The 18,215-nt window shown below is 38.9% G+C and overlaps 1 protein-coding gene across 4 annotated transcripts in view; it reads right to left on the minus strand.

Moving 5' to 3' along the window:
- TMEM260 (transmembrane protein 260) overlaps window positions 1-18,215 on the minus strand; it is a 52,153-nt gene that overhangs the window by 4,134 nt on the left and 29,804 nt on the right. For 3 of the 4 annotated variants that reach the window (XM_083378188.1, XM_083378185.1, XM_083378187.1), the window contains 10 exons: window positions 12,589-12,768; window positions 11,050-11,090; window positions 10,192-10,275; window positions 9,360-9,477; window positions 8,498-8,670; window positions 7,259-7,430; window positions 4,719-4,867; window positions 2,088-2,264; window positions 1,714-1,767; window positions 1,239-1,329 (listed from right to left, as the gene is read on the minus strand). In XM_083378188.1, coding sequence (XP_083234314.1) covers window positions 1,239-1,329; window positions 1,714-1,767; window positions 2,088-2,264; window positions 4,719-4,867; window positions 7,259-7,430; window positions 8,498-8,670; window positions 9,360-9,477; window positions 10,192-10,275; window positions 11,050-11,090; window positions 12,589-12,768 — 1,239 coding nt within the window. The remainder of the gene's footprint in view (window positions 1-1,238; window positions 1,330-1,713; window positions 1,768-2,087; window positions 2,265-4,718; window positions 4,868-7,258; window positions 7,431-8,497; window positions 8,671-9,359; window positions 9,478-10,191; window positions 10,276-11,049; window positions 11,091-12,588; window positions 12,769-18,215) is intronic. The other variant, XM_083378186.1, reaches the window with a different exon arrangement.

Below are 18,215 nucleotides of genomic sequence, written 5' to 3' on the forward strand. Positions count from 1 at the left end.
GTCTTTGATCATTGGAAATACCTTCCTGCTTCTGCTTGGTTCTACAAGTTGTAAGATGAGGTCCTACTCTAGTAGAGGAACATCAAGGCACTACCTTAAGTGGACTTTCATAGTTGCCATCCCACTAGTCTGCTAACCTTCCCAAGTAAGCTTAGCTGTGGCACCTGGCTTGCTACCACAAGAAAGTGAAAAGGTCCCATAGTTCTGGGGCAAACTGAAGGAGAACCTCTCCAGCTATCTAGAGGTAGCACTCAAGAGCAGTGAGGTAGAAGCAGCTATCATTGCCCTCACGAATGAAGGCAAATATACGTATCCGAGGGTAATGTTGCAAGATCCAATCTGGGTCAGTCACCGGGACCAGCAATTTAGTCTTCCGAGCTTTTGGACTCAAGCTGGAGCCGATCTTCAGGGAACTTCTCTCTGTAGGAAGACTTTGCTAGAGAGAAGTTCCCTGAGGATGGGCTTCAGCATGAGTCTGAAAGTTTGGAAGACTAAAACTCTGGTCCCTGTGACTGACCCAGATTGGGTCCTGCAGCTATCATACCCTATTCAGAGCCCTAAAGCAGATGACGGCAGGGAGAAAAAGATACCAATCCAGCCTTATGCCTAGTGGCCAGACAGATGGAAATAGATTGACTGGTTGTGGCTGTACGATATTATATAAATTGATCTGATGATTGGAACCAGTGGAAAGGTCAACAGTAATCAACCATATAAGCACTGGGATAGATAGCACCCAGACCGCAGGCGCATCCCTTGGTGCCCAAATGACATTTTAAATAAAGTTTATTTATCAAAAAAAAATTAAATGGGAAGCTGGTCTGCTATAAAGCCTCAGCCCCTAGCAAAATAATGACTTTCAGGGATGTTTGAGGGCATGGTAATTGGCCCACTCAGATGAAAGGGAGCATCACAATAACCTAGTACAGTGTTTCTCAACCTTGACAATTTTAAGACATGTAGATCTCAACTCCCAGAAACTCCCAGCCATCACCTGGCTTGGGAATACTGGAAGTTAAAGTTCACACATCAAAACATTGGTCTAAACAGGTGCGTTAAGGTTGACCTACCCCGACACCCATTTTGTGAATAGCCAGTTTCGTACTGCATCCACTTTTTGACTGCACTGACTACGTACTGCAAAATTACTAATGATTTCTGCCCCAGACTTAGGAGTTATCAGTGCGCAAACATATAGACAGCTTGATCTTTTCTATCCCAAAGTGGAAAGTGCTCACCTTATAAGCAAGTGTGTAAAGCTTTGCTTTCTCTTTCACAGATGGGGAACCAGTTTCTGCAAGGTCAAAAAGAAAGAAGGCTGTTTTCATCCTAGGAGGAAAAAGAAAAACAGAAGGGAGCTGTATATTCTTTAAACAGCAACTGACATCCATGAAGGAGAAGGCAGGATACTACTTCCCCATGGAATGACTGTATCCTAGTTTACTATACTAAACTGGTGTTTACTGGGTATGGCATTAGAAGTTGTACTCCAGAACATCTGAAGGGCACAATTGTCTTAATTTATTAACTCAAGGTAATATTCCATTCTTCTGCTAGACACCAGCTTCTGCTTCCTAGATTCTCAACATGCTTCCTCTGAGCTTTATCTGCTCAGTGCTACAATGTGCAATATAATTAATTTGTATGTAGCTTGATATGATTATCCTCTCTTTCAGACCTTTTCTGAAACATGGGAAGGGAACAGCCTCTCACCTGGCTTGCCACATCTCTTCATTTGCTACCAATTCCCAGGAAGATGAGTCAAACCTTAAAAAGAAACAGGTAAGTTGATATGCAAGAACAGACAGAGGTCCCCCAAAGACAGAGCATGAACAGGATAACTGAAACTTTCCAGATACAGTTGAGGAAATGGGAACAAATATGATGATGTTATCCCTTCAGTCATGTCCAGCTCTTGGCGATTCTATCCAAACCCTCTCTGGATCCATACCAAACATACCTTTGATGCTAGCACTATATCTTCACTAATGACAAAAAGAATGAAGGGTAGGAGGTTTCACATTTGCGCTCTTCCAACTCCCTTCTTGCAACTTTTTAGAAGCTACTGTCAACTATGTGTCACTTACCTTCCATATTCCTCAGTCCAGTTATAGAGATTTTGGGTACGTTCAATCCACATTTCGGGATCAAAGGGAACTTTTGAAGATACAAGTTTATCACAAGAGCCCCAGGGCCAAAGGGAATAGTCTTTTTTCCAGGTAGGGTCACCTTCATGGAGTCCAATACAAACAAAGGTGTCTTTGCTAATGCAAAAAAAAAAAACAACAACAAAGAAATTAATAATTAAACAGATAAGCGGACTTGTACAATGGTGCTTGCCTGTGATAGCACTAATAGCAACTAATATGAAGAAAGCTAGGAGCACTGATTTTTTTATTTTTATTTTAATTCCATTTATATCCCGCCCTTCTCCGAAGACTCAGGGCGGCTTACAAGCATAGCAGTAGCCTTCATTCTATGTATATGCCTGCTTATTAGGGCTTTCACACACACCCCAAGCGGCATTATTACAAAGTCAGCTTAATTGCCCCCAACAATCTGGGTCCTCATTTTACCTACCTCGGAAGGGTGGAAGGCTGAGTCAACCTTGAGCCTGGTGGGATGCGAACCTGCACTAATTGCAGGCAGCTGGTGTTACTTAAGGAGGCATTAGCCCACTGCTCCACCAAGGCTGCTTTATGTTGAATAGTTTCAGTTGTGTAACTGATTAGAAATACTTGCCTGATCTTGTGCATGGTCCAGCTGCTAGGTGCAGGATGAGGAGGGTTTACTTCAAGACTTCACAGAAATTCAGTACAGGAAGAGGCCATTTAGGCTACTGAACCCAACCCTTTGCTTCAAGCAACAACCCAGTAATTCTCTACTTGCACATCACCAGTGATAAGAATATTCCATCTCTCAGAGTAATTGATCAAACTGATCTTACTATTGGCAGGGCTTTTTTCCCTAATATTCAACTAGATTTTTTTCCTTCTATAACTTAAATTAATTATTCTTTGTTTGAAATTATAGAATACAGGTCTTAGCCCTTTTCTGTGTGATATCCGTCCATACTCTCAAAACAACCACCAACTAAGTAATTCAAGACTAATTATTTCCAGCCCCATCACAAAACTTTAATTTTAGTTTTCTGCTCATCCTCACTGCCCTTGTCTGAATCTGTTCCAAGAGAGCAACAGGTTAGGAATAAGAAATGTTACCTGACTGTGGGCCACCTGTTATTCCAACTACCCTGGTTAGCCTTTCCTAAGGCTCTATAAACCTGGCTTTGTTCCTACAGCTGGGGTGTTGAATGTGTTAAGGGCCCTGCTTCCTGGCTATATTGTTAACTGGCCAAGTATTTTGGCTGCCATCTATATTTAATATGGATCTTTCTATTGTTTTAAAATGCTTTTCATGTTTTATTTCCAATGTATTATTTTTTAATTGTAAGTTATCCCGAGTCATTGACTGAGATGGGCGGCTATAGAAATTGAACAATAATTGAATAATTTACTGAGTAGAAGATGAGATTGGATGTGTTCACAATTGCTTTAAGTTACCATAAAAAAACAACAAGATAGCAATACTGCTAATTAATAATGGTCCTTAATTTTTTATATCCCATCTTTATTATTTTTATAAATAACTGAAGGTGGTGAATAAATCCAGCACATCTTGCTCCTCCTATTTTCCTCACAACAACAACTGTGTGAAGTGGGCTGGGCTAAGAGAGTGACTAGGCCAAAGTCACCCAGCTGGCTTTCATGGCTAAGGGAGGACTTGAACTCAAGGTTTCTTGCTTTCTAGCTTGGTGCCTTAACCATTAGATCAAATTAGCTTCTAGCAAAGCTCTAGGTACTCCATGCAATTAGCACCACACTCCAACAAAATACTGATAAATTTCTCACTTGTACATAGAGACACACCTGCCCTACCAGTAGCCACAAAAGCGTACTTGTTGTTTGTCTCTGGCTGTGTGAGCACTGACTGCATACGCCACCCTAGTTGCTGGTGCAAAAATGAATATTAAAATATTGTATATTATTTGGGGGGGGTTTCCTTCGAATCAGTCTGGACACCTAGTATCTGCCTCGACAAGTCCATGCATTTTCTTGGTGACTTTTGGGAAATGGTATGCCACTGCCTTCTTCCTAGGGCTGCAGAAAGTGTGAGTGGCCCAAAGTTAGCTAGCTAGCTGGTTTCATGCCTACTGAAGAATTAGAACTCATGTTCTCCCAGTTTTTAGGCTGTTGCCTTAGACTGCCACATCAAGGACTATCTATATCAAAATTTGTCAAGGAAAATGGAATGAATTACTGCAAATTATGCATACATGGTAATAAACAAGCAAGTAGATGAATTTGTATACCTTGGTAGAATGGAAGAATGTTTAAGCATTTAAATGCAGACGTTGAAACAAAGGATGATAGTGCGTATTCTATTCTATTGTGAAGAAATGAAAATGGCCATATATGGCTACATATAAAAATGGTCCTCACTGTTATACAGAAGTGAGAGTAAACATAATTTAAGGCTAGCTATGTTTCCTTTTATTTTTGTCTCAAGTCTTTCATATGCTTGACTTTACATCACTTACTCCTTTTTACGCACATTGTATAACACTGTTTAACATGGCAGGGAATAAGAAGGCAGGTATGCATTTAGGCATGCGTGCACATGTGTCTGTATGCTAGTAGGTGAAAAGAAATGCTTACTGTCTATTTACTTTGAGGAAATGATGAAGGTTGAATGTGGTTGTTCCATCAGGTAATGGCCCTTCTACAGGATTCCAGTGGTCTCCAGGAAAAGTGACCCCGGGTAAATGTTTAGCCAGCTTTGGCAAATACCAATGGTAAGTCATCATCTAGCACATGGGAGAAATTGTATTTATTTAAAATATTTACATACTACTCTTTCTACCATTCCTCCGCCAGCACACATATGCCTGCGCTCCCTTGCTCTCTCTAGACACACGGATGCACACACGAACACACACATAAACACACACAGAGAACAAATTCTTTCCTGTAGGACATCTATGAACCAAGTAGAATAACATCTCATACGTACCATGACCCAAAGTTTCTCTTTTGATATTCCCAGCCTGCTTTGGAGAAGAGGTGAACCACATTTAAAGGCAAGGTGATCCTGGGTTTTAGAGCGTAAGAACCACTTCATGTGTAGCACAAAAGTATCTTTAATTATTTTTAGAGGACAGGGTTGTGAACTTTAATCACTTTGCACTGTTTAACGTCATCTTCCATTTATTCCACTTTTTTGGTAATTGTTTTTCTGACATTTGATGCATTGGTAAGTTTTATTTGTGACTGCACTGGAAATACTTCAGATCACTCACAAGAAAACACCTCTCTGCTGCTTATCACATCTGCATGCAGCTTTTGGTTTCCCCTTGAGTCTGAAAAATGGTGTGGTTGCTTTAATAGGTCACATTTGTCAAAAAGGGGCTATGGGAACCTTAGTCTGAATAATCTGCAGAGGATTAGTTACTTCACCCTGACTTTCAGAAGACAAGAAGGTATAGGGAACAGAAATTCATGCACATACATTCTCACATCTGTCTCTCCCTAAGTACTCACAGCAGAAGAACAATCTGGTATCTTCCTGACATTTTGGGCTATAATTGCCTACCACCCTACCTCAACCAGAATGGCCACAGTTGTGCCACGTTGCTTAGAGAATATGGGATTTGTAGTCCCAACAGATCTCTGGTCTTTACAAAGAAGGAGAATGCTGGCTTAGACACGGATAAGTTCCTTGAGGGCAGGCACCTGTTGTCGGCAAATTGCTATCTGCATTTATGGTACTATGCAACAACAACTAGCAAAAGTGACCGTAGTGGTGTTGCAAACAGGCAGCTGTAACTATAGCCTTGTCCTCTCATGATCACGCTCCAGCTAGATCATGGTCTTTGCCTGCAAGGCAACATTTTTCATTCGTTCCAGCCTACCAATGGAACAGGCTTACGTCCCTTTAAGATGCATTTGTGTTACAGTCGTGCTATCCCTCTTTTTTCTGACATTGCCTAACAAAAGCCTCAAGGTGATTTTAAAACTGAATGAAAACTGAATTTTAAATTTATGGTCTATTTATTCTTTTAATTTTTTATATCATATTTTTATTGTATGACTGCAAGTCATCTAGAACAGGGGTCCCCAACCCCGTGTCTGTGGACAGTCACCGGGCAAGCCAGAACAAGCAAAGCCCCATCCTCAGAATGCAGGCAGCATGCGAAACCATGCACCCCCACTGGTCCACGGAAAAACCTCTCTCCACGGAACCAGTCCCTGCTACACAAAAGGTTGGGGAGCCCTGACCCAGAGCCACCTCTGCAATGTGGGTAGCATTTACTAGTAATAAATAGAAATATTTAATATTTTAACAAATTAAAAAAATCATAAAATAGTAACGACAATAGCATTTAGACTTATATGCATCACTCTATGTGTGGTTTATAATGTAAACAATGCATATTGCCCCCAACACTCTGGGTCCTCATTTTCCCAACCTCAGAAGAATGGAGGGCTGAGACAACCTTGAGCCCTGTTAGGATCAAACTCCAGATTGTTGGCAGAGTTAGCCTGCAGTACTGCAAAACTGTCACCAGACCTTATTACCCATTTTCTTGAAGGCAAAAACCTATCGGTATGATTGGAGGTGAGTTTGGGAACTGTTGAGAGGTGTGGGCACACTCCTTTCCCTTTGTCGCTAGCCAGCCTCCACTATAACCATTTCTTCCCCAGCCTTTGCCCCATCTATCAACATTTTGATAATCTCTTTTAACAGTATTCTACATTTTTTCCTGTAGGGTGCAACATACCGGCTTTCCTTCACTGCAGCATTCAGAGAAGACTGACAGCTGTTGAACCTGCCTTTCTGTTTTTGCCAGCTCCCCTCCTCCCTTGGAAGCAAGAAACTAGCCCAGAGGCTAGTTTCAATTATTCAGTTCTATAGGGCCCAGTTAGTTGCACAATAATGTTCTTGGAACAAGAAGCACAGTCATAAATCAGAAAAACACAATTCACCAATGACCCAGAACAGATGCAATATGTTAAAACAGAAATTGGCAAAAGACAGCATTATCCTATGGTGATTTCTATTCAATTGTGAATAAAGATGCTAAGACACACTGAGTTATCTTCTATCTAGTATCTCCATGGGGACTTCAAAAGCAAAATTCAAAATGGGGACTTCTGATTTGCAGTCATTCCATGATACTAGGTTATTTTCTACTGACCTCTTGGTCAACTAAGGTGATATCAGGTCTTATGCCCTCACAATGATGCAAGTAGCGAAGAGAATTCCCAGGCAGGTCCCCTCTTAGCAAGATTATGGCATCTGGAGGCATGGAGGACAAAAGATTCATGGCAAACCGGTCAACAACATTGTTGCTACTTTGGTCACAGACACTGGTTCAAAAGGGAAAATAAAAACAAAGAAAGAGATCTGTCAACCTATCGAGCAAATATTTTGTTTTCAGTCCATCCCCAGGTAGCTACATCAACTGCAGTCTTTGAAAGGAAGGATGATATGCACAAAGGAAGAACTTGAAAATACTTTGATGGTAACAATGGGCCGCCAGATACCTCAGGTATGCTGCAATGGATAGTGTTAAACCTGAAGCATTGTGTAACCAGATTTCAATCCCCCTCTCAAGCAGAAAACAAAGCACCAACATTCTTGTATCATCACTTTATTTTCAAATGAAATTCAAAAACCAAAAATTCATTCTTTAAAGATTTAAAAAGCTATGGTGATAGCCCAAAAACTTGTTTGGAAATGGAGCCAACTACTTAGGAACAAAAATAACTAAGATACAGAAATTTTGCCTACTTGCTTGCTGATAAATTGCACATTTTTTCTGCCTATAGTAGCCATTTTATGACTAGGAATCCTCCCTAGGGTAGGTAGCCCTTTTTACTCAACAGCTTACTCTTCCAAACTTCTACCGCACCAAGCCCCTAGCATTAGAACACTACCAAGAAAGTAAGACTGACATGAAGTTTCATTAATCAGAGCTAATATTAGGATACAAGGGCTTAGGATGCAGACTCTCAGAAACTGAAGAAGCAGACCTCCTGCCTTCACTGATGAGTCAATTAAAGGAAAACTCTCTGTGTGAGATCTGAACCTCTCTTTCTGTAAGTGCCAAACAGAAAGACTAGATGCTTTTTCCCAAGATACAACATCCATTTGTTCTTGGTTCCAAAACATTCTGTTTCTTTCCTAACCTCAGTGGGTTATACTGGTTGTCCTTACCATCGTCAAAATAGGAATATGATAGAGAAGTTCAAGAATCAAATCCCCAGCTGGAAACTTTTGGGTAAAACTTTGCCTACCACAACCTATAGAGATAACGGAGGATAGCAGAAGTTCTATGTTCTACGTAAATATTGGGGATTGGAGAAGAAAAAAAATACGGACATTACTGATCAGTCCACCAAACATTATTAACTGCTGTCTCCCTGTTAATTACCTGTAATTGGAATAGATTTGAGCAGTAACAAAAACAGCTGCCAGAAGCCATTCCAAACGGTAAATCATTCTGCTGTTTCCAACAAATATCTCACCAAGACAAAAGAGTAAAGAGAAGCCAAAGCCAGCTAGAACGACAGTCACTGCATTGCTTTGCATCCAGAATCGCTCAACCTGTTGAAGAAAATATTGTGGTTTTGTCGTGTTCTGGAAGAGTGATAGTTTATTGCCCTTTTCCCAACATTTCCCACGCCTATGAATGCAGCTTTTGAGGATATGGTGCTTCCAGGGCAGTGTTTCCCAACCTTGGCCATTACCAGGGATATGGACTTCAACTGCCAGGATTCTTATAAATGGCCATCCTGGCAGTGGAAGTCTTGCAGTGGAAGTCTACAAACCCTGAAATTGACAAAGTGGGAAACACTATTCTAGGGGATTATGGATTTTGAAGAGGATGTAGCCCAGTCATGCAGTACAGGTGCTTTTATTTTATTAAATTTTTACACTGCCCATCTAACCTAAGTGATTCTGGGTGGTTTACAACACCACCTTCCATCCGGTTTCCAGCTTCCTCCCACTAAGAGGACCAAAACGCAGGAGCATTCTCTGCCAGAGACCTAAGTGAAATGTTGTGAGCGAGGAGAGGCCATTTGAGGCCAAACAGGCAAATATCTTAGCTTGGAATAAAAGTACTTTTTATTTATGTGTTTCCTGGTTTTAAACAACATTTGAATGATGTTTACAATAACATTGAATATGAATCTGTAAAATGAAAGTACATTTCTAAAATGCACGGTACTTCCTTCCATAATCGCACTTTTGTTTTTAAATTAAAATGATCCCTTTTAATGAAGCAAACTCACCACCCCCTTAAACAGGGGCTTTGAAATATCCAGATTTGCCCTCCAAGCAAAGAAGAAAGAGTATGTCAATAACATTGATGCAAACAGCCAAATCAACTGTGACTTCTCTGTCTTTGGCCTAAAGTGGAGAAAAGAATATAATTTGAAAACTTTATAAAGACAGTTTACACATGCAACAAGAAATTGCAAACTGAATAAAGCCCGTTACTTACATTATTCTACATATAATACAAATTAAAAGGAGAGGTGAACACCAGTGACAGTAACTGGAACATATCATGAAAAATAAAATCACACACAGCTGTTCTCCAACTTAGTGTCCTCTAGGTATGTTTGTACTATATTTCTGTTACTCCCAACTATGGCAGTGACACGAGCTGGGAATGATTGATTTAAAGTAAATAAATGAACAAGTTTTTTCAAAAGCTAGTTTTGTTTTAAAAAATAATTGAATATAACAAATATACTGAATTTACCAAAAAGAACATTGAGTCTGAATTGAAGATGATCCCATACTCCAATCTAAGAACAGATAAATCTACATCTATCTGCATGCATGGGCAAACTCTTCCCCACTTTATTAATCTAGGGTTACCAACTGTATATGAAAACAATCCTGAAGACTTTGTCTTCTACAATAAATTTGTCTGACACACTTGTACACACATAAAAGCGTATATGTGTGCATAAACTATATGTAAACACTTTCACCAAACTCTATCATCTCCCAGACATATATATGTCAGGGAGAAACTTGATTCAATCCAACTTTCTGGGTCTCCAGATAAATATCCAATTTGGACATACTTAAGCTTGAAATAAACCCCAGTACCTCACTGCACAGCATACACATGCCGCAATTGCAAAGCCCTGGACAACGAGGGAAAGTTCCATCTTCATGTGGGTCACCTGAAAACTGCAAGGAAGCCAGACAACAAGAGTATTTGGCAACAAAAGATAGCAAAAGTTTATGGGAAGATGAAGGGAGCCACACACTATAAAATCACCTGTTGCGGAAGAGCTAAAAGCAGATGTCAGAGCATCTGGCAAATGGATGCTTTCACAATGCAGAGTAAAATAACTGGATCAGACAGGGATTGGGTGCCTGGATAGGAAGTGCTGACTCCCAATTCTAAGATCCAGTCCAACAGCACACCCAAGCAGGGCCTGTTCTCTCTTTCTTTCCACATTTGCTTTTATCTGGCACTCAGGAATGGCTGTGTTCCACCAGCTATCACATTCAAATAACTCACAATGTCACAGGATAATAGTCATTTCCATCCACATCACTTTCACAAGTTCACCCTTAAGTTCATTCCAACTTGTTATTGCATCTGTCCTTTTTTAATCCATAAATACATTTGCATTTATTTATTATACTCCACTTAGGGATTTTTTTAATGGAAAGTGAGTTACAATGGTTATTTGTAAATGCATACATTTAAAATGTGTTTTATTCTTTCTGCTAAGATCTTGAAACATTTGGGATGTCAAAAAGGAAGATAGGATGAAGATCACAAGACTTTACTCCCCCCAAAGTCTTTTAAATCTTCCTCTGCCTAAAGGGCAAATTAAAGCTGCAATCTTGCACCCACTTACTGCAAATAAGCTCCACTGAACGCAACAGGAAATGTTTGTGTCGGATACGCTTATAATTACACTATAATCCATGCATTTTGCATTCACTTACAGCAATACATCAGTCATACTGGATCCATTTTCCAATTTTGCCTGCACAGAAAAGAAGAAAATCAGGAATATTTATACAGTGTGTACAGTCCGTTTTGGTTAACCCAGCCAGCGCCCAAGATCTTTATTTTGGAATATCCATGCATTTCATCAGGAACAAGCAATTCCAAGCTAAGCCAGAAGGGCTTTGGTCACTATCTGGCCTGCAACCACACTGTGGAATGTTAACTTAATGCATTATTCAAATGCATCAAGGACTCCGCAGCAAAATATTGCAGTTAAGGACTCCTGCTAAGAGCTCCATCACTCCATCTTCCATTCAGCCTTTCCCCTTTGTATATACCTACTATATCTTCAGACAGTCAATACTGAACATGCTCAGTTCTGAATGGACAGTTTCACAACATATACCTATTTATAGTCCTGAAGACCTGACATCACATGTGCCAATCATTATGGAACAGCTACATGGCTGAAAATGAGTTCTAGATTTTCATTACTTGGGTTTCATTAATGTCAATAAAAGTATATATTCACATAAGGTTGATGAAAACTGATGAACTCCCATGCAACCACAGCAACGCTGTACAAGATTGCAACCTCTACCAGCAAGACAAGCAAGGGGACGGGAAAACTGATGGAATCATTTCCTGCTTATAAGCACCATCCCAGTTCAAACAGAAATTATCTGAAATACTTTCTGGCTGTCATGCAAATAAACCCTGCCAACTGCACATGGCCAAAGGCTGTCATTTTTACTCACTGAAAAGTCCTAAGTCAGAAAAACTGAGGACCCACTGAATATTCATGCCCAGATACACCCGAAGCTGGCTTGACTGCTGCAATCAGACTGGCCTTAACACACAAACACCCCTTTTGGGAACTGCTAATACCAAACATAATCCTGTCCAACGCCTGAGTTCCTCTGATCACTTCAAGGACAAGCTACACATCAATTATGTACTGTAGTAAGTTTAAAATATCACTACCAAGCTCAAAACATAAAAGCAGTTAAGATGTACCTACCTAATATGAATTATACAATAAGCATACAGGGAGCCAGTACAGTTTAATAAACCACTGGAGTTGATTGGAAGTTCAGGTCCAGCTTTCAAGTGACCTGGTGACCATTTGCCCTGCCTTGACTCAGCCCACCTAAGAGGGTTGGCAATGAGATACAAAGTGGATTCCTAGGGTAGGAGGAAAGACATGATACAGATCTATACAGCCTTCACGTACCTATGCCAGAAGAGAGCTCCACTCTGCCACTGGGTTATATTAACCTTCATGTAAACTGAAAAATGCCATGACTTGAACAGCTGGAGGGGATTTAAATGATTTCTCCAGTCACCAAGTGATTATAGCTATCCTAAGGAACAGGTGCAAGGGCTATTAAACTGCAAGTGACAAATAACAAAATGGCAATAATTTGAAATCCCTTCTGCCTTTCAGAGCCTGACCTATGAGCTGAACAGATGCAGCATCACACAGGTTTAGTATTTAAGAGAAACTTTGTTCTTAAAAGGAGAACTCAATTTACCAGATTGAATGTGCCATACTCTTCCCGGAGAAGATGGGTGGTAAATCCTTTAAAGGTTGTCTGGTCTCCCCAGGTCCAGCGGGCTTTATTGAGGTAGGCAGAGATAGGCAAGTAGAGATAAGGCAGACAACCAGCCAAGAAGCAGAAACTTAACTTCAGCACATGGCTCAGGGTCAGCTCCTACACCAAAAAACATTTTACAACATTACATGAGTCCTCTGTTTGCATTACACTGCTGCAACTTCGAGAGGGCAAGCAAGAGAGAATTCAGTAATAGCTAAGATTCACTTAGTCCCAATCCTGCTAATCTGGAAAGTTTTAAAAAGATTTATTTATTTATTTATTTGTTTTTATAAACCGCCCTTCTCCCGAGGGACTCGGGGCGGTGTACAGAGTAAGATAGGCAACATAAAGAAACAGTATTGACTTTTCCCCCAGGTCTTGGGGCAAGATAGTAGATCAGGGCCGGATGCGTCATGCTGAAACCGCGCCCACCCCAGCTACGGCAATGGGGAAAAAGTCGCGATACGTTGTGACATGTCATGTGACGTGGTGAGTTTGACACCCCTGTATAGTAGATGGTCCCATCTTCTGGGACTTAAGAGTGACTTATACCTTTTCATAGTATTATTTCTAAATTTGCCGTATTGTTTTGAAATATATCAGCTGGAGTTGCAAATATGTTGAGTTGGATGACTTCAGTGCATAAATCTTCTAAATTAGGAAGCAAACAAGTAATGTACTGACATACAGAGCTGACATCTTAATTTGCATGTGGAGTCTCAAAACATGATGTTAAAAATGGCATTCTCCGTGGATTACTTTTGGAAGGTGACATCACCCTGATCCTTTCTGCGTGGCAGGATGCAATTTCAAACTGAAACAAATAGTATCTGAGGCTCCCAAGGATCCCATCACTGGCACCTTTGGCCATTGAAGTTAAGCCATGACAGGACCAGATATCAGAAGGGCTGCAAAGGGGAGATAAACCACTTTGCAATGATTAAAAATTGGATGGTTTTTCATCAATGCTCTCCCCCCCAAAAAAATTACATTAAAATCTAATGTCTTAAAAGTCTAATGCTGATCTTCAGCACCTGTAGTTGGGGAACGAAACCAACAAGTGGCAGGAATGGCATTGTGACGGATGTTCATGGAGATTCTCAGTCATCCAGATCATGGCTGTCAGCAATTTCAGCAGTTCCAAGAAGGTTCTACACCCATTTGCACTATTCAGGTGACCCTGAGACCACAGATAAACCTCCAAGTGGCCTCAATGACTTTCTGAAAAAGTGCTGACGGCCAGATGACTGCAAGGAATATAAATCCATCCACCTTTCGCCCTTCAGTTAGAACTGAAGAAGCTTCTTGGATGAGAAGCAAAACATCTCAAGGAGAAACAAAGTACAGTTGCCTTTTGAAAAAGCATCTTTGGGGCATTGTAATGGAAGTTTCAACCCTTTTGTATGTGCAGTGATATCCAGTGCTTTTTTTGTAAAAGAAAAAGGTGCCGGAACTCACACTTCTCATATAACCCGCCTTGCCTACCCTACAAGGTTCCATTCAAAAAAGGTGCCGGAACTCCGTTCTGAGCGTGCTATGAGAAAAAAAGCCCTGGTGATATCACATGCACATACGAAAGGGTCAGGACTACAATCACAATACTCTCCATCCTGCTGATTTTGACACCCTCACTTTCATGGAAGCCCATGGGCCTACTCTTAGGGGTATCAAAAAGGGACAACTAATATTCTGAGATCTATGGATTACACAGGGACATAATCTGAGTTAGCCAATTTAAATTATTAAATATTATGGGTTCAGGGTAGAATTTATAGTGATATTACCATAATGGTCTCACATCCTCTTTCTTGAGAGATTCATACTTAAAAGAATTCTTGAGGTGGTAGAAAGGAGAAAGCCACCTTTTTTCTGTTAAAATCAATGGCAAGTCATCATAAGCACATGACTAGTCTTGTGGAACAACAGAGAGACCAACCAAAGGATGGAAGTGGACTAATCATTAAATGGAATTTACAAGAAGCATTACTTGCAGAGTAATGCTAAAGGGAATCCAGTGGTCCTGGTTTCAAGAGAGGATCTGATCCTCAAACAAAAAGACCAGCTTTGGAATCTCTAAATATACAACAAGAGGATGAAGAAGTTAAGTATCTCAATAAACCTTTTAGGAAAGAGAAAGGGTGATCTTGGCTTTCAATTCTGCTTTTGCAGACTTGTTGAGAGCCTTCTTCAATTTCATTTTCTGATTTGTAAAACAGAATCTGTCCCAAAAGGCAATTGGATTTTCTTGGTTTTTTCCTTGAAATGTTTCACTTCTCATCCAAGAAGCTTCTTCAGTTTTTGAGACAACCATGACCTGGATGACTGAGAATCTCCACAGACAAAACAGAAGCTGATGCACTCAAACTAAGGCTGAGCATAAAGATGCTTCCAAATTGCTATGGTGGCAGCTAAGAATTATAACACCAAGTGATGTAGTTAAATATATTTTACATTGTTCAAAATATAAGAATTCTAGCATTAATAATATAATACCCAAAAGTATTCAGAAGTGTCAATGTGCTCCAAACGTCTTCTTTAGTGACTGACAGATTTTCTTGTTTCATCTCATTTTTTTTACATCAACATATGAACCTTAAAAGAACCAGAAACTGGGGGACTTCCGGCTTTGCGCGGTAGCGACTGGTTGTGGGCTTGAGGAATCTCTGCACCCCTGCAGCTAATTTCACCCTGCCTGGGGACCCTAAATGGGTCTAAGTCGCCCCAGAGAGGCGATGAAGAAAGAAGGGTGCTTCAGCGATTCCAGAATGGCAGCAGCCATTCCGTTCGACTTGGGGAAAGCCTTCTAACCCGACAGGAGAAAGGCTGGCCGTATTACATCAACCAGCACAAGCTACTAGCAACCGAAGTCCAAAAGCACTAACCAGCACAACTGTGAACAGCATGCTTGAAATTGGGTAAGGAATTTGATCTTGTCTTTTCTATTCTACATTTAATTTCTCGGAAAAGATTCCCAGGAAGCAAAATACCTCCGAAAGGGAAGGAGGGGGATTTCCTCCCCACCTTTATACTAACGGAAGCGGTGAATTAATCTTTTTATGGAGTATCAAAAATATATGATGTGAAATAAATATAAAACCTGAAATTTAAAACTTAAATATGGATAAATCTAAAATTGTTTGAATGGTTAAGACATTCATTTCAAAGATAATTGTTTATTTTGGAAATTGAAAAACAAATAGTTGCTGACACCTAGTGGTGGATGAAGACTATGACAGCTATGACTTTAATATAAGGCTTGGCAAAACCTGGGAAAAGCTAATCTATGTTTGTGACCTTCAAAGTTTTAACAACAAAGAACAGCTGTGACAAAAAGAAGACAATAACCTGGGCTGTAGACAAAGAGAGAATTATAAATTTCAGGGGGAAAAATCTTTTTTGAATTATTTGGATTACAAACATCTATTTAATTGGGACTCTAAAGTTATTTGCAGAGAAAAGAAAGGAAGAGAAAAACTGAAATTCTTGGCCATCATGGATCAGAGACATGTAGAAAGAACATATCAAGAAAACATAAATACTTCACAGGAGGAGATATACAGTATATTGCAACTAATTCAAATAATAATATTCAAAGAAATCCAAAATAACTTTGAAAATATAAATCAATCTATTTCTAAATTAACTCTACAACAAAAAAATTGTTGAAAACAACAGAAAAGGACCAGATAAAACAGATAAATGGATGCAGAATTGAGAATAGAGACTTACAGATGGAACTTAACAAAACAAGGAAACATGATTTAATCCTAGTGTGTGTGTGGGGGGAATTCACAAGAATTGGAAAAAGCAACTTATCCCTTAAGACTTCAAAATAAATCTGAGGACAAGAAAACAGATTGTATAAAATGGACTGTAGAGATGTCAGGAACATCAGAGAGAAAGGAAATGATAAGAGAAGTGGAGAGAAAGAAAAAGATTTTCAACAAACATGGAAAGGCAGAAGCCCTGTACAAAGACACTTTACCTGATTTACTTTTTATATCTACAGCAACATTTACGAACATATGGAAAAACTTTTTGATTCAGCAAAATACATTGATTAAGAAAGATACTGGGCAAAGTAAAAAGACTAAAGTGGAAATCAAGAAAATAGATGATGGGACTTACCAGAGAGAATACTTAAAAAAGAAACATTTGTTTGAATATGGTTAAAGAAATAGAAAAGTTTTGGAATATATATGTCATTCTAAGAGGGATGAATTCCCTAAACAATATAGTATGCTTTTTTCCCTTTCTTGATATGAGTAATATAAAAAAGTTGAAATGACTTAGATAAAGGAAATGTTTTAGATACTTAAATGTGATTGAATTTAAGAAAATTATAATAGATAAAAATGTTTTGAATAAGAGTTAAAGGACTAGATGACTAGATGTATTAAATGGAATGTTTAAAGATTAAACATATTTTTAATTATGGTTAAAAAGAATAAAAAATTTAGGAAATAAATATATATCAGCTTAGGAGGGATATATATTTTAAGTAGTATGTTATTTTTTATGTTTCTTTACTCTTGCTCTCCTTTCTTTTTTTCATTGTTTTATCTATTTCTTAAGAAATGTAACAGTGTGAGATGGTTCATACGGAAAAATAGAGTTAAATTTTTGAGAAAATCTTAACCAGTAAGAATACCTAGAATTTGATGGGAGAAACAAATTAAAATAAGGACTGTAACAGGATCTATGATAAGGCAACCAGAATGATTGGATTATATTGATGTGATTATTATATTGATGTGATTATTATTTTTAGGACTATTGGGAAAAATTATATATTTAATTTAATTAATTGTTATCTATCAAAACAATAAGAATTGTATTAGCTCAATGTTTGCAAAAGAGGATATTCTGGGAAAAGAGGAAATCAACTAAAACCATTATGTGGATTATGGATTATAGAAATCAATTGTTAATGATTGTTTTACAAATGTAACCCAGACAACACATTGTTCACCAATTATTGTGATTTATGTTTAAAAAACAAATCAATAAAATATATTAGAAAAAAAAAACCAGAAACTGACATGCTACAAAGGCATCTTTATTTCAATAGTGTCTTTGAGCTTCAAAGGGCCATGTAAATATCCTTAAGAAATAAAAATAATGGGCAGCTGTAGACTAGAACTTTGTTTGGAAATCTGCTATCAAGTAAGAAAAAAGGGAAGCAAGGTGGGAAACAAGGTATGTCCAGGCAGGTAGAGGAAACAAAGAGGGTAGTAAGTAATTGACAGCTATTCTGTGAATGAACAATCTCCAACCCAGCACCTTTCTCACATATACAGGGAGTGCAGAATTATTAGGCAAGTTGTATTTTTGAGGATTAATTTTATTATTGAACAACAACCATGTTCTCAATGAACCCAAAAAACTCATTAATATCAAAGCTGAATATTTTTGGAAGTAGTTTTTAGTTTGTTTTTAGTTATAGCTATTTTAGGGGGATATCTGTGTGTGCAGGTGACTATTACTGTGCATAATTATTAGGCAACTTAACAAAAAACAAATATATACCCATTTCAATTATTTATTTTTACCAGTGAAACCAA

This window comes from Vipera ursinii (assembly GCF_947247035.1).
Source record: "Vipera ursinii genome assembly, chromosome: 1".
Classification (NCBI taxonomy): domain Eukaryota; kingdom Metazoa; phylum Chordata; class Lepidosauria; order Squamata; family Viperidae; genus Vipera; species Vipera ursinii.